The sequence below is a fragment of the Frieseomelitta varia genome, unplaced genomic scaffold (genome assembly GCF_011392965.1).
Source record: "Frieseomelitta varia isolate USP_RPSP 00005682 unplaced genomic scaffold, Fvar_1.2 scaffold_922, whole genome shotgun sequence".
NCBI classification, from domain to species: domain Eukaryota; kingdom Metazoa; phylum Arthropoda; class Insecta; order Hymenoptera; family Apidae; genus Frieseomelitta; species Frieseomelitta varia.
The window spans coordinates 3934-25269 of record NW_025110726.1 but is presented as its reverse complement, the minus strand read 5'-3'; the positions used below and the strand labels follow the sequence as shown (position 1 = coordinate 25269).

The following is a 21336-nucleotide window of genomic DNA, read 5'->3' as shown; positions in this document are numbered from 1 at the left end:
ATAACTCTTAATTCCAACTAACGTTAACCTCGTTTCTTCCTTTTTTTTTTTTTTTTTTTTTTTTCTTCAACGACGCACTCGCCGAAAACTTTCAACGATGTCCTAGTCCGTGTCTTAAAACTGCACGGTCAATGATCCCTTCCTGCCCCGATTTCACCAATTTCGCCTTCTCTCATTGCTACCGCTGTGGTATCTACGTTTCCGGTTGATGTGACCGATTGTGAAAATCTCGTAACGTATGCCTGATCAAATTCGAACGAGGGTCCAGCAGGTAAACACCCTCGAGATCGCAACAACGTAATGGATAATGATCGTCACTCACCGATCGAGGACGCGCCCGTGACATCTGGATCTAGCTGGCTCGCGTAGCTCTTCCTTCTACACGGAGAAGACCTCTTCCGCGGCCCTCTCTTTCCGCTCGGTGTTCACTTCAAGTCACCAACTGACAAACCACCCACACACTGCAACGCGCACCGCCGAAAAATCCTGTAAATCTTCCAAAGTCGCGATCGGTCTCTGTCGCACGCGGCCGTCGCCGTTTTCTCCGATCTCTGCGCGTATCCAGGTTCGAGAGGGGGACTAGGGGCGCGGGGGGGAGGTACGGGAAAAGAAAAACGTTCGTGTTCGTGATATTCGGGCAATGGAAGTCAACGGTGTAAAATACAATAATAGCAGCAGGCGCGTAACCAGCACCACGGTGGTCCTTCGCGGTGTCACACGGTGTGTACACGTTCGAGCCGTATATCGTTCTGTTACGTTCCGGCGGTTTAGCCGGCACGTGGTCGCGTACGAAACACTTTCAGCCTGGTCGACGAGAGAGAGAGAGCCCCACGCGTCCCGTGTGCTTGTAATCGCGCGTTCGACTGAGCGGCCGAGTACTCCCGAACTCGCCGGCTCTCGCTCGTGCCGCTCTTCCTGCTCGCGCTCGTCACGCGTTCCCTCTCCTTTCAACGCGCGCCGACTTGGACGCGTCGGCTCTTTCTACCGCGAGCCTCCCCACTCTTTCCTTGTCGCTCCAAAATGCCTTTTCGCGCATTTCTCTCCCGGTATCTCCGTCTCTTTTGCCCCTGCTTTCTCCCCGTGCTCTGTCTTTCTTATCACTGCAACTCTCTTCTTTTCTTTCTTTCTTTCTTTTCTTTCTCCTCGTACTTTTGCGAATATTTTACTGATTCCGCTGTCGATGGTCGCAACGATTACGATTTCAAACGTGTTGCCAATTGATCCGTGCCTCTCATTACTTCGGTTGTACACGCTTCATTTGAATACTTTCCCTGCTTTCTTTTCTTTTCGCGTGTGTGTTACGCCACCGTCTTAGACCATTGCCGATTGATCGCCGCATCCTGCGTTTGCACGCTTGTCGCTTCCCTCGCTCATTGACGTTAGCCTCGGTTCCACGCGATTTTCTCAAGGCAATGAAGGGGAAGTCCCAGCGGCTCGTAATCGCCGAAAGAGAAGAATCTCGTCCATCTTCATTCCCTCCACACTCTCATTTTCCTTCAGCCCGCCACACTGGAACACGGGATTTATTATCTGTTACGTCGTGTAATGTCTTTCGAGGCAGGTTAGAGTTCGCTTAACTCGACATTAGCCGTTTAGACCTGCTCCCCCCCGTCCTCCCCTTACGACGGCGCTCTTCTGCATTCTGCCGGTGAAATCGGTTGACGGGTGATCAACCAACGCGGCAGTAAATCACCAACCGGGCATTAACTGTTGCAAACGGTTGACCGTTTTATTGCGTATTTGCGTCAAACGCGCGGCGATGAAGTCAACGGCTGCCGAGTCAGCTGTTACCGACCGAACTTCGGACAGAGTTTAGAAAAAACTCCCGGAGAAAAGGGTGGACACGGCTGCGATATCGCTGCAAGGTCGAACGATACTTTTAAACGAGTCATATACGGGCCAGTAGGTCAAGTCGACGTTAGTGTGTACACTAGTATATACGAAGCAGATCGTATAACGCGTGTCGAAATTGTTCGTCCGACAACGTAGCACGCTTTCGTTAAAATCCGATAAGGCACCGTCGATTTCGAGCGTGCGTTATCGATCGACGAAGCCAGACCCAGTCGTCATAGACATCAGGAGATTAGATTTCTTTTTTTCATTGTCCCAAGATCGTCGCCGCTTTGAGGAACCGACTGATACGAATTCCCCGAACTGGAGGTCGCTCGCGCGGACTTTTATCCGCGATACAAATGAAAGTTCCTCTGCTTTCTTTCTTTCTTTCTTTCTTTCTTTCTTTCTTTCTTCCTCTGTCCAGCTTGCAAACGATAAAGATTGATGAACGGTAATCTAGAGATGCGCCGTAGTAGAATCACGAAGCGGCGGGATAATCCCTGTAGACGATTCCATCTACCTGAATGTTAAGATTTATGCGTCTAATATGACCGGTATTAATTCATAAATCCGAAGGGTATTACCATCTACGAAACTACGCGATTCATAAATCCCGAGATTTATGCGCGCAATGCTATAAGCGCGAGATGGAAATGCCCGCTCGCCCGTTCGTCCGCGGTGTGCGTGCAGTTAAATTAACCTTGAAGCGATTCAGTTGCACGGATAAAATTGCAAAATCTTTGCTACTCGGTTTTAACGTTGCCCGTTATTAAATATTATTCCGTGCTCGCCGTGTTTACAGCTGCGCCGGCCGCTATGGACATCGAGTGTGCGTAAAATCGCAAGAAACGATTTACTCTCTCCGTCTCTGATGCGAATGCTTCAAAACGTCTGCTGCCATACGTTCGATTAAAATTTTTTCGGCCGGTCGAGGCGCGCGCGCGCGCAAGCGAGACCACACTCGTTCCCTAACGGACTAATACATATCCGAAAAAAAGAAACAAAAAAAAAAAAAAAGAAAATAAAGGGATTTGCAATTCCACCACTGTGTGACATCAGAGGCAAAGATCTTCGACCGGAGGAGGAGATGGAGGTCGTTGCTAGAGGAGGAGGTGGCGGAGAAAGAGAAAGAGGAGGTGGAGGAGGCACACGGGTTCGCTTTTGCCTGAGCGTACCCGTTCGTTCACCCTAGCGGGGGCACCAACCTGGCTTTACTTCAGTTACACGCCGAGAGAGCCGGCGCTGTATATAGGTATATAATACATTCTCGCGTGTACTTACATCTAGTATAGGTAGGTATACGGAGTGTACAGAGAGTGTCCCGGTCGAGCATGATGCGGTTCCACGGCCCTTTACGAGCGAGGCGGGGTACCGACTTGCCCCGTTCTCCAAAGAGAAAGATGGAAGACACTATGAGAGAAAGGGACAGGGGGCAAGCCCTTGTGTTCGATCGCTTTCGACGAGCCACGGATCGTACTTTCAAAGAAATTTTATACCCTGATATAGATATTATGATAAGAATGAACGTGATTTTACCTTGTCGTTGGGAATTTTCAATAGTTGAATTTTAACTTTATCAAAGTGGAAGCAAGTTGAAATTACGAAAGTTATTTATAGGTTTGTGTCCTTTTTTTTTTTATATGTGTATACTAACGTCATTTTTTTCGACAAAGCACGATTTGCATTGCTCGGTGTCGAAGGGTCCTTGACCTAGCAGACGATGATTCCAAAACGCTGACTAGTCACAATAATAACGACGCTTATTTACGATAGGATCGCTAAAATATATCGCCGTAGTGCGTCGCACGTTGGTATTTAAGGATTGTAACGTCTTGTTATTTTATATCTAAAAAGATTTTACGATTCTTTATTTATTTTCACGTAGCCTCAATTTTCTAGCAGTAAGTAAATAAAGGTATCTATATATCGTTACTAACTCATAAAAATTAATCAGATTGTACAATACTTCTTCCCTGGGAAAGCTGGATAGAGGTTAGAGTTCAATAAGGACTACAATATTTTAATTAGGTGTAACGACCAGTATGTGTGCTGACCATTCTGATAGATACTGGATCTGTCACTGTGTCTGTTGGACTCGATGTCTGTTGCTGATGCGAGTAACTCACTTCCATGTCAATTTCGTCTAATTCTTCTTCCTCTTCTTCATGGGTGTCTGACTCTTCTTCTTCTTCTCCTTCACCTTCTTCTTCTTCCTCTTCTTCCTCCTCTTCTTCTGATCCTCTGAACTATGTTAATAAATAATTTCGATCGTATTAAATAAAATAACTTTCATTTTCACGTCAATTAATAAAAGTATACTAAATATAGGAAATTAATTTATCAGAATTTTCATATTGTTTAAAGAATATTTGCTCCTCTCTAATTTATTCACTCGCGTTCACTTAATCGATAGTCGGTAATGACGGCATCAACAATTGCCACGTATGGTAAAAAGTTTGACAATTTCGAAAAATATATTTCTTTTTATTTTATATGCGTCTGCATATATGAATTAAAGTAATAAACTATAAAAGTCAAGTACAAGACAAATATAAATCTCGTACAAAATCATTAAATAAAAGGAATACAGTAACTATGTACGTCAAAACTAAAAGTGAGGTTAACTTACATCACTGACTGTTTTTCCAATTGGGATATGATCATAACGTTGGACACGAACATGTTCTCTCTTAAAAAAAACAAGCAAAGATGAAAGATTAATGCAACTTAGACAATAGTAGTTTATATTCGTTATATATGCGTTGTCATACGTAATTTGCTCACCCAAGCCTGATGTTCAGCTTCAAGTGCAGCTACCTCACTCTCGTCATCGCAAGGTCTATCGGCATTAAACCACAGAGGATCCGTTGCTCTGGGTTGTAAATTTGGCCACAATGGAATAATTGACATTTTGAGACTTTTTTTCACTATGTGTCGAAAACGTTCGTATATCAACTATCAAATTGAAGTATGCAAGTACACAAACTGTACACGTATGCGCAGATGTCATGCGCTTAGATTTTGGCGCTCAAAACTTCAAGTTCAAACGTTCTTCAACGTGTAAAGAGAGAATACGTTTGTGCGCGTACAAGAAAGAACGAATGTTTTAATAATTTAAAATATTAATTTTTCATCCCGTTTTTTCAATGCTCATGTATCTCTGTTTAATTTGACGTTACAATTTTGTCTTTAAATCTTAAAATATTTTCAACATGGAATGACTTACTGCGCCATCTGCTGTGGAACGAAAATAATAGCATCACTACTCTAGTGTCACGTGTTTACCCGCCGAAAACCATTAAGCCGAGTCTTCGTTATGTTTCATCTACGGCGACGAAGGAAATCGTGAATGTTATGTGCAGTTTATTAATGGATCTGTGAGAGATTGCTCGAGCGTTCCCGCAGAGAAATCTGCGAAAGTGTCTGTCTTGTTATAATCGTGTTTAAGTATTTTTACAAAAGAGTAACACATTTTACAACATAACCTCGGCTATTTAGCAAAGGTAAGATCGAGAATTGTTATACTTTATATACGAAACTAGTCTAATTTAATTAGTACAGATGATGTAATTCTTTCAAAAATTTAATTCAAAATTCGCATGTACACGAATCTTATGATATAAATTAAACGCGAATGACCTATATTGACAGCTACATATATTCATATTACTAGAATGCAGTAGGGTGGTCATGTAATCAAACCTTCGTGTATTTTAGCGTTAATATATCTCTGTAGTCTCTATGATCTGTCATTAGCTCTATCTGTCAACTATTTCTCTGACATTAGATTTTCGCATCATGTTCCTAGAAAATGAAAGTACTTCGGTATTTCTTCTTTGAATTTTATAACATAAAATAACATATGTTTCGTGGTGTATGGTACAGTGATGGCTTGTACTGATAAAAAAGTGAATGTACTACTGCATTCACGTCTCTCTGTAAGAACGTTGCCAGTTAAGATGTAATGTAACGCATAAAGTTTCTCTTAAATTACGATTACAAAAAAGAAATATTCTCTTCGTCATACGGAAGCTGATAATTGACAACTTGATGCCTGCTATTTGATTTTCATCCATAAATCACAGTGCCGCTGTGTCGTCCATTGGTTAATCACAACCATCATCGATTTCAATTGAGACCAATATCAATCTTGCTCAATCCCGATCGTTTCCAATTTTACATTACTTACAGGCTCCGATACATTATTATATAATTTATTAAGATTACATAAATATAAATATAAATATATATAAATTATTAAGATTATATGTATTATTCAGAAAATATTTGAAAAGCATTAAATGGTTCTGGTGATTAATTCCTCAAGTAAGAAAGCATTATGTCATCGATGATTTTCCGTTTCACACTTTTAAGCAGACTTTAATGCAGAGATCTTTAATAATGGAATAAATCGATAATGGAAACATCTGAGGAAATTATAAAGCATGTTCCTTCGATGGAATCTTCGTATTTCAATATAAAGATTCCAACGGAGCATCGCATATCCATCTACAATGGCGTAGAAGTTCATAAATGGTCTGAAATACAATAGCGTAGGAATTATTTCTATTTCATGCGTATTTTTTTGAATTAAAACTTTTCTTTTTTTATACAGTATGATATACAAATTCCAGTTAAAAGTAACTTCCTGTATTGCTACCAGTCATTTCCCCGATCGATTTCCTGTTTTTAACGCACCGCGTCCCCATCGTTTGTTCTAATCACTTGTGGTTTCCGCGATGAAATTGTCTGTTTATTATCATGAAATTCCCCCTGAAAATAAGGGGGAACTCGTATCATGTTCAATATTTGAATCAGTATTACCTTCCACGCTTTTCCTTGTTATACTACCTTGATGTTATCAAAAACAATCACCGGCACGTTCAATTATATTGTAAAATCGACTATAATTGCCTGATACAAGCTAAATATTCTTTTAAAACAAGGTATCGTTTTTTACTTCATTTACAGTATAAAAATGATACATTCCTTCGATTGCAAAACTCAAGTATGTTTGTAAACATTATGTTACCTTCTATGTACTATGAAAAATGTCGAATAAATAGATAAGGTCAGTCGATAATAAAATGACCAGTATATCCAAAGATAAGAAAGCGAAATGTGATTTATTTTAGTTGGCAATAGTATCACAAAGTATTTCTTGTTACACGCGACGTAGAACAGTTGTTTATTTTAAACATTAACAGTAAAATTATGGAAATAACGTACACGCGAATCTGCATTTTATCTCAATGGTACTTATGTAAGTGATGAAATTTTTACGAACACGTTTTGAAACTAGATATGGAAAGTGTTTGTGAAAAAATCGTTGTAAAAAAAAATGCAGATTTTCATACAATGTTCATAGTGCATTTTAGGAATGAATAGAATAATAATACTCGTTATTCAAGAGAAATGTGCATGCATATATCATTTAGATAAAATACTATTTACTAAAGTGTTAAAGATTAGCAGCGTGCAGAACAGAATGAGTTTCGTAATGGGATTTTGCCGATTATCATTTTACAGTACAAAACATATCGCGTTTCTCTTTCAGCGAGAAGTATAATTTTCACCAGGCGTTGTGTTTCAAAGCATTCGCCATTCAGCGCGTATGATCGCGATTTCATAAAAATTATATTTCTGTTAGGTAGTCAAATCAGTTGATACACCTGTAACGATAAGACAAATATATCTACTTTTATACTTCACATAAATATTTTTCTTGAATCGCAAACGCATTGATGTCAATACAGCTGTTCTTTCATTTTCCTTATACTCACAATCTTTATTTAAAAATAATTCTATTCTGAGAAAAGAAGGTAACAAAAATTATGCTATTGAATCTTCTTTTTTTTTTTTATGAATTTTCACAATCAACGTTTCGTAACGTCATAACACGTTTTTTAAATGATGGAATTACTTTAACGTAGTGTTTGATCTTGAATCAGTGAACGTTATGAATGCTAGCCAAGCAATCGCGTAGAATGGAATGTTAGCTGTTAGATTTACGTGAGATCGTACAAACTATCACGAAGAAATCCGCTTTAGAAAGTACGCCAACTCGTGCTTGTTTTTTTTTCCCCTTGTTCGTTCTTATTGTTCGCGTTACCTGACTGCCAGTTTCATGAACTCGTTTCTTCTTGTACTTCTGTTCCAAACTCGTTCACGGCTAGTCTGGCAGACTGCCGAAGTAGAACGAATGATTTTACAGAGATGACGGTATTAATTAGAAAAGGACATCGTTGAAAAAAGTATTATCGTTTGTAATTTATAAACGGATATGGTGACGGTTTTCTGAAAGCTCCATCGAATTTCTTATTCGTCGGTTAGTTACGTAATTGCTCTCCTCGGAAGAAGGAAGTAATTCAACAGCGAACATCGAAAAGTCGATGTATTTTTCTCAAATAAATAAACAAAGTTGAGGCATCGATGTTTTTGTTATTGCTCAATTACAATTTAATTTGTTAATTAGCGTTTTAAGTACATAGAGACCATGCTCCCACAATATGGCGAATGCTTTCACTGTAAAATCAATTGAGCAACAAGTGTTCTTAGAATTCTGACTCATCCTTGACAATTTATGGTGACGAAAAGTACTAGAAATTTGCATTGCAATTTTTTCTTATCTGATTTTTTTTTTTTTATGTTCCCGTAAAATTACCGAAAGTGATGGCCTGTTAATAATTTTAGAATACATAGTTGTAGGAATTCTGAGGTACGTGGCTTCTGTTTTCGATAGTGATTATTTCGACCTTCACAAATTAAATACGATGATTGGTCTTTGTAATAACTTTTCTATCTAATGCGGAAAAGGTGGTAACTATTCTGTGATATGAGTGTAATTACTAGAGTACCTACGATTCTCAATGTTTAAAATATCTATGAATCGAAATATCGGCAAATCTTTAAACTGGTTAAAGTAAATCGATATCTTTTTATTGCTATTATTAAACAGGTTGTTTATATAAAAGATCATTTGTTTCATCGGATTTGAAACATTTCTCTTTACAGATGTCCCATCACAATCATATGACGCATATGATGAATGCATCGAATGAGCACGCAGCTCACGCACCTCATCAAACTGTGGACCACTCGAGTATGCACGAAAATATGCACAGTTCTGTGGACCATGCTGACATGGATCATGGAAGTCACCTTACTGCTACCTCAGATTGTAGCAGCATGGGGATGCACGGTATGTCGGTATGTATCATCCAGAGATAAAAATTCTGGTGCTGACTATCGTATATAAAACTTCCGTTTACAGATGGTCTTCCATGGAGGGTATTGTGAAAATGTATTATTTGAATCGTGGAAAATCTCGTCAATCAGTGGCCTCATAGGATCGATGATCGGTATCATGATCATGGCCGCGCTTTACGAAGGATTGAAGTATTACCGAGAATATTTATTTTGGAAAATGTATAATTCCCTTCAATACAGGAGTGTCACGATGCCGCAAGAGAAAAACGTTGTAGCGGAGGATAACAGGGTTGTACAGTAAGTTTCGCCCGTTTAGATATATGGTCGATTATAACTTCGAAACTTATAGTCATGTTAATTCGATATTTTATATTTAAATTCGTGAGAATTGTCATATTTAATTTCATTTTCTTCTTCATTTTTTCTTTTTTTTTTTTTTAGTATGGTTGGAGAAGTAATTCATAAGCAGCCGTAAGTAGGAGTAAATTTCTTGATTTTTTTTTTTCCCTATTGATTCTGAAATCGCTTGTTTGTGAAAGTGCAGTTATATTTCTAAAATTCTATTCTTGAGCAAATACTTAACATAATTATGGCATTAAGCTCGTATTGTGATCTGTTTTATTACTCTAATCGGCATTATTTTCACTATTTTTCGAAATAGCCTCCGAGATCCTGACAATACTTATATAATGTAAAAAATTCAAGTATTACTTCAATCTTTTTATTAGTTTGTGAAGGCAAAATTCTTGACATAGATCTCTTTTTGATCCAATTTGCTATCAGAATGCGAGGTAATACTATATAATTGTTTTCTGGTTACTTAATTGCAATTTCATTTAAACCTATCGTTAATATTGCTTAGCATGATAAATTAACATAATTATGCATATATTTTTTTATATCTAGAAATTAATCCATTTCGTATAAATCTGTGCAGGCCCACAATGTTATCCTGGATGCATACGTTTCAAACGTTTTTACATATTGTGCAAATTGTACTGTCATATTTCCTTATGCTGATCTTCATGACTTATAATGTCTGGTTGTGTTTTGCTGTAGTATTTGGTGCAGCAATTGGCTACTTTTTATTTGGGTGGAAAAAATCTGTTATTGTGGATGTCACAGAACATTGTCATTAGTTTATGTATTTAAAATACATTGTGTTTTTACAACAAAAATGTACATTAATGTACATTGCCGAAAAGTTCATTCTAATTGAAAGAACTTTGGAACAATTACATGTAATATACGTGTGCGGGAAATATAATTATTCTAAATTCGTATTTACAGAAATATATAAAAAAAATTTTTCAATTTAAAGTTATTCCTTTGCATACAGAATGCAATTTATAATTGTCCATTAAGAAAGATAGCATGGCTTAATTATTATTGAATAAAAAATATCTATAAAATGCAGATTTGTATACAAAAATACTGGAAGGTTAAATCTTTGATCTGAATAACTATAGCGCACTTAATTTGTAAATATTGTTAAAAAATTTAAATGAGAAAAATATCGTAAGATGCGTGTGCACTTTTTTCCAAATTTTCATATTATCACTTTTAATTTTTTATTGTAATGTATTTTATAAATATTTTCCCTTTGAAATTTGAAAAAAAGTGTACAGTGATGTCTTGAACATACATGATGTATTGTTATAATATAACGTTATCAACAATTGTATTATTACCAAGTAATCTATAGACTACTGTTAATTGTAAAATATAAGAAAATATCACATAAAATACAAAAAAAAAGACACTGCCAATATATTTTATTATTTTTAAAGAAGCACAGAGTTCCTCTACTTTTTTTGTATTTGTTTCCGTTGTAAGATCAATTTTTAAAATTATAAATTTAGATAAAATTATAAAGTATAGATGTTAAATAACTTCTGAGACTTTAATTCTTGACTGCCATTTGGTAAATAAATTATACAGATATTTTTATAAAATTATTAATAATAACTCGTACAATATCGATAACTGAAAATATGTTGAAATAGTCGAATTGTTCATGTATATTAAGCGTGAGACGGTTCCACCTTGATATGATTAAATTTCATATGTAGTTTGCACTTGAATTAACAAATTGTTGAATAAGAAGCCAGAAATTTATATATTCCATACATAGCTATACAAAAAGCACCAGCATGCATGTCACATTTATAATTAATGCAAGCCTCGTTATTGAAAATAATCCTTAAATTATATAATGTTATATATTGTTTATTTTCTGTATGTAAAGCATTACTAAAGTGTTAGGTAGCTTTGAAGTAAGTTACAGTGCTTTAGAAATGCGTTCATACGTTTTGTACGTACAAGGTTGTACAAAAAGCTTTATTTGATGTGTTTATAATATTATTTACTTTGTAGGAAAATCTTTAAACACCGACAGCAGGGCATTCCAAGAGCAGCAGAGTATTTTTTTTTTTATTTTTTTATTTTTTTTTATAGTGTAGATATTTCAAAATCATATATATGTATACATATGTATATATGTATATATAAAGATGATTCAGAAGATTTGTGATAAATATATATTACTACCACTGCCCTTAGTTTGTGCTGCGAAGATAAGGCAAATTTAGATTACAAAGCTAAATTACATTTTATACCTATTCCTTATTTATAAAGCAGTTGATAATCATGGTTATTACTAATATTATTTTATCACAAGCCAATGGTGTACGAAATACTTAAAATACTGTCTGTAGCTCGCGAACTGCACAAAGCGTGATACGAGTAGGACGTTCAATTTGACCTTATAGTTTACAGTTGTATTCTGGAAATATCAACCACAAAGTATTATTTTTTTCCGCGAAAGCGAAATTTCATTTTGCATATTTTAACGTAACTGAAAAATATTTGTGAAAACAAATAAAAAAACGAATTTATAAAAATATATAAATATGTTCACATTGGCAACAGAAGAAACACTCAGTATTGTCAAAAATAAAATAAACAAAAACTACTTTTAGCATTAAAATTCACCTTATTACGAGGAAAGTATTGCAGACAGGCAAGAAATCTCTTCAAATAATTTTGTTAGACCTAAAAGAAAAAGTATATTACCAGCAAAATTGTCATTACAATAATAATACGAAATATTTCTATCTTTGTTGTCATCTGAGTACATAATCATGTATTTGAATATTTCAGATCTTTTATAATTGTGTTGCCAATGGTCTTTAATCTTTAAACATCAAATTTAAGTAGTCAGTAATAAATATTGTTTAGGTCAAAGAAAATAATTTAATTCTTATATAATGTAATTTCCTTATATATCCTCAATACACTAATTATAATTTATAAGTATTGGTACAATTTGCAACATATCATACCCTCTTTATAAACAAATTTTATATGTCCATACCAAGGCTGCCAGTATGCATCACAAAAATGATTTATCTCTTTGTCATTCATTCCAGTTAGATTATGATTGTGAAATCTTCAGAAATATGTTTCATGCATTATGTTGTGAAAACAAAATATATTTAAAATCTTGTATTTATAACCTACTCAGCACCAGACACAGGCATACAACAACTTGAACGATGAGGAGATTGTTGTTTCGAAAGATCGACAGTATCTTCTACTAATGGTCTTTCTAGTCTAGCTTCAAGTTGTGCCCAAGCAGCAACAGCTGCACCAAATGCTGCTTCAACATTGGTTGCATCCTTTGCAGATGTTTCCACTAGTGGAGGATCTCCATTTTCTGCACACCAAGCTTGAGCTTCTTCTGTAGAAACTTGCTTCTCAGAATCTGGAACGTCCATCTATAAAAACGATTTTCATAAATATTACTGATTTTCTTATTTATCTCTTTACAAGAATCGCTTACTTTATTCCCAACAACTATAAATGGAAATGTTGATCCTTCTTGAACGTCAGCATAATAAAGAAATTCAGATCTCCAAAGTGCTAAATTTTTAAAACTTGTTCTATCGTCTACAGCATAAGTTAAAAGGCAAATATCAGAGCCTCTATAAAACGGAGTTCTAAGAGTCTTAAATCTTTCTTGTCCAGCTGTGTCCCATATTTGCAATGTGTACGCCTCTCCATTAATTTCAATATCTTTGTTTAAAAATTCTACTCCAATTGTATGAAAACTATGTTCGTCAAAGTGATTCGATACAAATCTATTCATTAGACAAGATTTGCCAACGCCGCCATCACCTAGGATTACCACTTTCAAAAGTGTAGATCTTTGGGAATTACGATTTTGTAAATTACCACCTCTGAGTGTACCCACTGTAGTCGAATTGTTTCCTGACATCTTTCAACTTTTATCCTTTTAGAATAATGAAGAAACTATATGTTCAAAAATACGACATATATGTATGTTCTTCATGTATCGTTATTTTCGACATGAGATAATTCTATTTTTTATTCCTTAAGCATCAAACGTTTGTCAATCTAGGAATCAGCTGATTCTCATACCAAACAAGTCAATTCACTTTTCTTATATTAAATACATCTTAAACGAATAATATACGTTCACTCTGAATTTATAACTTCGTATAATTCGTATCTAGTAAACAATCGTATTATTTAAAACACTTTAATACCGTAATTTTCGTTTTACGATCGGGCATAACCTTTTCATTTTCTAACAGGGCTTCAACGTCAAGTCAAACGGACCTCATGTTATTTTGACGATCGAGATTGCAATTTTCAATTTCGTAGAAGCCATATATTCTATCTTCTTCGATGTTAACTTAATTATTCGGGCAAAGTCGCGATACCTTGGAATGATGCTCTTCGGTTGCGAGTCATAGCCAACACCGAGTGAAATTGCGATTTTCTCGAACGTGTATATATCGTATGGTCACTTCGAAGCATTTGGCAATGGCAAGAATCATAAACAACTTTTTAACGTTTTCGAATGGCTAAAAAGTATTACTGCTCCTGGACATTTTTGTTGTGCGCAAAGTATTTGACACTTTGCAGACGACAAAAGGAACGCCCATGTTGGATGTTAAACATACAGGATGAATATGGCTACCAGAAATTATAAATAAATATTAATCCAATGTATACGTATATATCAGACTATATCTATACTACATCTGTATATCTGTATACCACACGTGTCACTTGAGAATAATTTATATAACAATTAATAATAACCGAAGTTACTCATGCGTATTATTGTAATTTATTCGAAACATTAATATATTTATATGTATATGTATATTCACTATTCTATCAATACATGTATTTAAATTAATATATGTTAAAGCTATAATATATTGTTTTGTTTGGAATATCAATTGAATTAACAGAAATTAATTCAACAATTATAATTTTATGGAATAATGCATATTTAATATTACGATCTGACGCATTGATATCGATCTATGGTATTAAAAATAAAAAAAATATTTGTTAGATAAATTATAAAAATTATCCTACATAGTTATTATAATTATATATAACTCTAGTTTTCATGTAATTTGAATTGCATTTAACCAGAAGATGGTGCTACAGTTCGTGAAAGGTACTTTTCTATATTTAAACGTCATATCGAATTGATCATTAAATTGTAAATCATTTACAACTGAACCTTTATTGAAACATTCCAACGAAGGTATAGAATTATCGAAATTTTCTTTTTTTTTTTTTTATAATAATAACTTAATGAAGTACATAGTCAGTAATAAGTGTGCACATGCATTTCAAAAATTGAAGGGTATAAACGAGAAAAGTTCAGCTCTCAATTAAACAAATACAATTGCGAAGTAAATTAGTTCTGTTTATTAGTTCCTTTATAAATGAAAAGTTGATTGGTTCACGGACACTGAAACACTATCACCACATAGCGGTGGGAAGGTGGAACTAGTCTTTATCGTTGCTTTGTCTCAAAATATTCTACCGTCTATGATGGTGAGAGAATTATTCTTATTATACAGTGTTGAGTTCCTTATCTGTTATGCAACAGATATCTGTTCTTGTCGCATATTATGCTCTTTGTTTACGGATGTGGCATTTTAATGAACAAAGTGTTATCGATTGATAAACAGAATTATTTACAACTTGATAATAATATTTACAATATGATAGTAATAAAATCATTTACAACTTATGTACAATAATTAACAGTAAACTTTTGATAAACTACAACTCTCTTTATTGGCGAAATATCGGAAAACTAAAGAGAATAATTGAACATGTGTAACAATTAAAGTCCCGCGTATTCGAATATTAACCAATAGGGAGCGCCAATAGGTATCGTAAAATATCGATAGTGAGCGATAGCAAAATACATATTCTTATGGCGATAGCGATATATCTCAATATCGCTTGTTATCGATGTTTTGCGATACCATTCGTGATTGGTTGAAGTTTTGCAACGCGGGACTTGCAATTATTCTAGTTAAAGACTTACCGACATTTTGTTATCGTAATTTATTAAATTCTTGAAGGATATCATACCGATGACCTTGAACTCGGATATGTTGTTAAGAACATGATTCCGAGTAATCTTTTCTAATAACTTAATCGGCGGTCTTTTGAGATATTTCTTTTCGAAAACATAACTTTAACAATTCTGCTGCAGACAAGAGATTTGAGGCAAATCGCCATATTGTTTTCTTCTTGAAGAACAAAAGTTTTTATAAAAGTATAAAAGTAAAAATAAAGATGAGAACTTCATTTGTTTAAAAAAAAAAAAAAAAAAGATAAGAAAACTTTGTTTTTGTTCGTCCAAAAGAATCGCCGCTGTGGCGATTTGCCGCAAATTGTTAGTCTATATCGGGTCTTAAGTGGAACACTTTATAGATAACGAGGATAATTACAATTTCCCAATACTCACGATACGATAGCCAAAATTCAATATATTGTATTAAATACAAAGCTTTTTAATTAAATATCTCGGAAACTAATGAAGACCATTGCTAATGTTTTTATATTTTGTCTTTTTTCTCCTTGCGTTTCATTCTCATATCCTAAAAACTTTCAGTACAGTATATTGAATTTCTGTATTCTATATCAATTGTACGTTATCAATTGTCCGAGTTCTCTGTACTAGTAGTCATCAATTATCAAGTAGCTAATGACGCAATAATATGCATACGCGATAATGAAGTTGAACCAAGAAATCAAAATGAGGAAGATGAATTAAATAAAACATGAAAGATAAATTTATATATTTATCATAAAATTCGAATCACATAAGTTTTGTAGACTAGAATTAGTTACCAAATAAATAGATATCTATTTTTTCAGCATAAAAACATTTATTGCAGATAGACGTTCTACACAAGAAAAGATTTATTTATATCTTGAATTTATACAGAATCCCAGCCATCTTCCAGAAAGATGTTGCCAAGTTGCCATATTTCATCGTTATGTATGTATTTGATCATCCTTGATAGTTAAATTTGATACTGCATCAGATTTTAATAGAAGAAGTATTACGCTTTTCTCCTCGAATGTCAACTTTAGCCTCGTATTTTAGGGTATGGTTATAGTGGAGCGGCGAGGTCTCATTCATAACTCTTCATGCCGATATTCTCATCGCTATCTTTGCTGCTAATCTTCGACTAATAAGCATGGTACTGGTCATTTGTCCGGTCAAACACTCTCTTGCAACGAGATAAAAAGGTATTAGAATGAAGAATTTCAAATCGAATTTGATTCGATTATTCTTGAGCAAAAAATTTATATGGATACGATGGAACTCGCAACGAATTCTTACGTATCTGGCAAAATCTGAAGTAAATTTCGCATTAAAAAAAATGTAGCACTGCAGTTTGTATCTGTTGGTACTTTTTTTACTATACAATTATGTTAGAATAGAATTTATAGATAAATAAATTTTCATACATTTTCATATAAAGAAACTTAAAAAATCATAATAACATAACATGGTTACAAGTTACTTTAATAATTAACAGTACAGTTGTATATAATATAGTATGGCACAACACACAGATTTAAATCAGTCTTAACATTCGTATCGTGATCTTCGTCATACGTCATTCTTCACGCACATAATTTCGTAACACTTTTTTAGGTTTTGTACTTTTACACAAAAGGAAAATGTTTTTTTTTACTTCGACGACAGAAAAACTGAACCACTTTAGATCGTACTGTTCAAAAAGCTATACACAAAGGCCACCATAATGATGATATACATGAAATACCACTTTACGAATACCACTTTGGCTAATTGTAAGTAACTAAATGAGCTAGCTAAGAAATAAAATGAGTTAATGAGAAATTAAATGCGCAGGTGGATGCAACTACGAATGACAATTATATAACGCTATACATAGCTGTGAAGTGAACGCCTTTCTTGAAGCATCATCATTGCATTTTGAGTGGCCATTTGGCCATTTAACGTGATATTGTTTTTCTTTTTCTTTTTTTTATATGGAAGAATGTCAGATTTTTACCGATTAGAATCTCCACGGCCTATACGTGACCTATGGGAGGGGAATCAGGATTCTCCAGTGGATTTCTCAACGATTTCCCCTTCAACGTCTTGCCTTTATCAGGCCCATCCCGAAGTGGAGATACAATCCTCTCAATTTGTTTGTCTGCAACAGCACCAGGAGCCACACCCCGGTCCCATTCCTTCCCGGGGTCATCTGGAGATAACGGATACTCCTCGATGACCCTGACGGTGCTTGTGTGTCCGTTAACAAGGTGCTTTGGATTCCAGCCCTTTGTCACACAACCATCTGTCTTCCATGGGCTCTCGTCTGTCCGCGCTGCTCCGAGCACCGCAGTCCTTCAGTGTTTAGCCAAATCTAGATTCAGCTTCTCCTTCTGGGCACCGATCCGAGTCCCTTGCTTCGATTTGCTGCAAATACTTACCGAAACACCTACATATTAACCTCCACCAAACCGGGAGCGCCGTCTCTACCAACTGGTAGTTTTCTGTCATCCTCATTGACCACTCACTCTTTCGCACTCTGTTTCAGAAGGCCGTAGCCTTCACAGAGCCCCAAGGAGCACAGGGAGGTGAGGTGAGTGGACCATTTGACTGGTACAGATCCTCAACTTTGCTGAAGAGACACCGCCCAACTAGTAGGCCTTATGTGAATCATCAGCTTCATCGAGGTTTTTGGTCCTAGTTCGGAGACCCCGAGGTTCAGAAAAACCTGCACCAATCTCAGCTCCCCAACGTGATACTGTGTGTATCAATGTCGACTCCTGTTTCATCCTCTCAAATACGTTGGTTTTGACCAGTAATTCAATAATGGAAACATATTCGTTCTCTGTTGCCAGATGCATCGACATACGAGCCTTATGATTAGTGATGGAGGCTGATGTTTTGACATCGTAAAAGTTGATGTTTCATCGCTTTGGGTGCTTGATATATACGTAATGCAGTTTATTTATTGTTCTGGAAGAATATTCACATTTAATTATATTTAAGAACGTTTTTTTTAAAGATACGTACTTAACATCTCCTTAATTCTGAAATCATATGATTCTCGCGTAGATTTTGCATATCGTAATTCATAAAAATTCGTACCATTCTTTCTTCTGATCACTAGATGAAGAGCCCATGGTAATAGTTGATGCAAAGCTGATCCTAGGCGACAACAATTCTTTATACATTTTCATACGATAGATTTTACAAAATTAACTGTCAGTTATTTAGGCAGTCAAACTCAATACTGTTTAACATTTGAATAAAATTTATACGTTTCTCAGACAATAGTTGACTGAGCGGGCGCTAAAAATAATTCCAATAGGACTACAAAAAATACGACCGCAAAGAGTTAAAGCTGAAATTAAGACAAGTCAGTAATATTTCAATATATTTATGTTAATAGTTTTTCGATATTTCTATGTTAGTAATTATTTTATGGAAATAGGACTTATAGAGACTTATACATAGATACAAAAAAAAAAAGTAGAAAAATTGATAGTATTTTTTTCAATACTTCTTTTAGCTACAATAATTTTTAGCTATTAACAATTTTTAGTCAAAAATGTCCAATATTTAGTCCAAATACCATTTATAGTCTTGCCATTCTTCCATCTTCGTTCTTCTATTACTTCATAGAGCAATAATAAATGAAGCAATAGAATTAACAGGATGGGCCGCGTGAAGGCGTGAAAGAAGGTCTTATCCATCCCAAAGTACATTAAATGTTTATTAAAATTGCCAAAAAAAGACAATTAAAATTGTCAAAAAGATATTTATCAACACATTGAATGTACTTTTAATACATAGTTAGAACACATGTATTTGCTAAAATAGGATACAAAAATATTACATGTAAAATTTAGGATAAATGCAACGTGACATGTGCAATGTTAACTTCAAATCCCATCCGTAAAGGAAGAAATGCAGTAAATATAAATTAAGAACAGCAAATCATCCAAATCTAGCTAAATTCTTTATACATGTCCAGTATCAAAAGAGACTGAGAAAACATCCGCAGGATTTAACGACACAAAATTGATTGCAAATACAAGAATATTGCAACAGTGCTACTCCAATGGGGGTAGCATCCACATGCTACCCATTAAAGTTACAACAACTCGCCGAATGAGACAAATTGCAAGAAGATTAACTCTAGTGATTAAAAAAAAAAAAAAAAAAAAAAAAAAAACAGCGACGGCAAACGTGGTGAAGACACAGTTATTAAAAAATTAGTTAAAAATTAACAAGAACAAAAAATGTAAATTCTTCTCTCTAACTCCTTTTACAGATTTTTTTTTATATTTACAAAGTTACAACAATTTTAAATTGTACACGGACAACTGCATCCCGTTCTAACGTCAAATTATGATTCGTGTATTTCGTAAATAAGTTGGTTGTAGTTTCGAAAAGCACCAGTTTCCGATCGACGTGAAAAATTTTGAGAAAATACAGGGGAGGACGATGACAAATATACAATTTATTAATTTCCAAAATGTTAATAAAAAGAAACTTTCGATATAATATATATTGAATTGCGATAGTGATAATGTAATTGCATTTATTATTACTCGGTAGCATTTTTAGCGAGTAAAGATCGATTTATATTTAAACATTCTTGTGAATAATAAATAAACTGTGGATTTTTATCCAGATTCATAATTTTTAAAATATAATAAAGAAAAAAAGAAAATTATTTTAAATACTACTTATGGAAAGTACTGTAACTTAGATATCTCATGTTTCTTTATATTATGCGTATATCGTGTGTAATTTCATAATTGAAAATTTCCTATAAATGCACATAAATCTGCAGTCTAGTAATCGTAACGTTCTACGTCTAAATGGATAAATGAATACTCGTTCATACATGGAATGATTCAATTCAGACAAACAAAATTGTCTAAACATGGCTTGACCAACGATAGCAATATGCATTAGTATGAATTTTACCTTTTTTCTTTTATCTGAACGATCGTTTCGTAATTGATCGTATGAATTCAATATTTTTTTTTTTTTTTTTTCTGAATTGAATCACTGACTCAATTTATATAAAAGTAATATATAAATATTACTTGTGGTTAAAGTAAATCGTTCCATGTTTGAACAAATAATACGACATATTTGCTTTGCTAATGCGGTATGTTCTGCTTCGATTAAACTGTAACTAAATTCTGTCGTTGATTCGATCACGAGGACTATTCAATTATACAAAACATACAAAAATCGTTAGAAATCGAAAGATTTACGTATAATCGTAACATCCTTCGTAGTCCACGCCTGTACACGTCTGCTTAAAGTAAATATAATACAATTACTGTTATTGTCTAGAGATACAATTTCATAATTCGCTATTCCTTTTAAACTCTTTTCTTTTTTAACATTCATTTTAAAAATTAGCTCAATTTATGAACAGCGAATTGAATATCAGATTTATTAGCTCTAACTGCAACTAATTGTGTTTCGCGACACGGTTTGTTCCAACAAATGCAAACCCGGGGCTAAGTGAGAATTTTAACTAATTTCGCATCATCCACGTTCGAAACATTTCAAACATTCTTTCCACGTGTTATTCTTGCGTATCAATTTTGATCGTACGATTTTATCCGTCACGAGCAATTTCTATATCAATAAATTGCCCATTTTCTTTTCACCGGAGTCGCTTCGTATGGCATTTTATTCACGCCTCTTTCACCTGCATTTACTGCAAGCATCAAATCTTGTTTTTTGTTACATTACTCTTACACTCGCATGAATTAGTTTACTTTTCCAAGAAACAGCAAAGAAAATCAACTTGAGTGATCGGTCTTCATGATCCATCATCTTCATTTGCAACCGTGAATTCTTGGATTTCAGAATTCAAGTGTGGTCAAGCGACAAATATGATTGAACCGCGTTCGAGGCAT

General features: G+C 34.6%; 4 protein-coding genes and 1 long non-coding RNA gene across 9 annotated transcripts in view; 2 read left to right on the top strand and 3 right to left on the bottom strand.

Annotated features, from left to right (window-relative positions):
- The window catches only part of LOC122537615 (U7 snRNA-associated Sm-like protein LSm11), a 41235-nt gene extending 37338 nt beyond the window's left edge, over positions 1-3897 (top strand). The window contains exon 3 of the mRNA XM_043670916.1: positions 2636-3897. Within this exon, the coding sequence (XP_043526851.1) occupies positions 2636-2670 (35 nt within the window). The 3' untranslated portion in view covers positions 2671-3897. The remainder of the gene's footprint in view (positions 1-2635) is intronic.
- Positions 3684-4835, bottom strand: LOC122537614 (anaphase-promoting complex subunit 15-like). The gene is made up of 3 exons (XM_043670915.1): positions 4618-4835; positions 4463-4522; positions 3684-4079 (listed from the first exon to the last, which is right to left on the bottom strand). Exons 1-3 carry the CDS (start codon positions 4741-4743, stop codon positions 3858-3860), a joined length of 408 nt encoding a protein of 135 aa, XP_043526850.1. The 5' UTR covers positions 4744-4835; the 3' UTR covers positions 3684-3857.
- A 277-nt stretch (positions 4836-5112) lies between these two features.
- Positions 5113-11575, top strand: LOC122537612 (high affinity copper uptake protein 1). Of its 3 annotated transcripts, none has more exons than XM_043670914.1 (5): positions 5113-5336; positions 8848-9042; positions 9107-9339; positions 9484-9513; positions 11419-11575. In XM_043670914.1, the coding sequence occupies exons 2-5, from the start codon at positions 8848-8850 to the stop codon at positions 11573-11575; spliced, it is 615 nt and encodes a 204-aa protein (XP_043526849.1). In that variant the 5' UTR covers positions 5113-5336. The 3 variants fall into 3 exon arrangements, with proteins under 3 accessions (XP_043526849.1, XP_043526848.1, XP_043526847.1); XM_043670912.1 differs by having other exon boundaries at positions 5117-5336; positions 9980-11568; XM_043670913.1 differs by lacking the exon at positions 9484-9513 and having other exon boundaries at positions 5115-5336; positions 9980-11568.
- Positions 11341-13321, bottom strand: LOC122537611 (ras-related protein Rab-9A). 2 transcript variants are annotated; one of them, XM_043670911.1, is made up of 4 exons: positions 12887-13321; positions 12565-12821; positions 12037-12096; positions 11341-11827 (listed from the first exon to the last, which is right to left on the bottom strand). In XM_043670911.1, exons 1-3 carry the CDS (start codon positions 13319-13321, stop codon positions 12078-12080), a joined length of 711 nt encoding a protein of 236 aa, XP_043526846.1. In that variant the 3' UTR covers positions 11341-11827; positions 12037-12077. The 2 variants fall into 2 exon arrangements, with proteins under 2 accessions (XP_043526846.1, XP_043526845.1); XM_043670910.1 differs by having other exon boundaries at positions 11341-12096.
- Positions 13322-16949: 3628 nt separating this feature from the next.
- LOC122537616 lies at positions 16950-18614 on the bottom strand. 2 transcript variants are annotated; one of them, XR_006308655.1, is made up of 3 exons: positions 18533-18614; positions 17956-18400; positions 16950-17854 (listed from the first exon to the last, which is right to left on the bottom strand). It is a non-coding gene; the product is annotated as an uncharacterized LOC122537616 (long non-coding RNA). The 2 variants fall into 2 exon arrangements; XR_006308656.1 differs by lacking the exon at positions 18533-18614 and adding an exon at positions 18458-18511.
- Positions 18615-21336: the final 2722 nt, after the last annotated feature.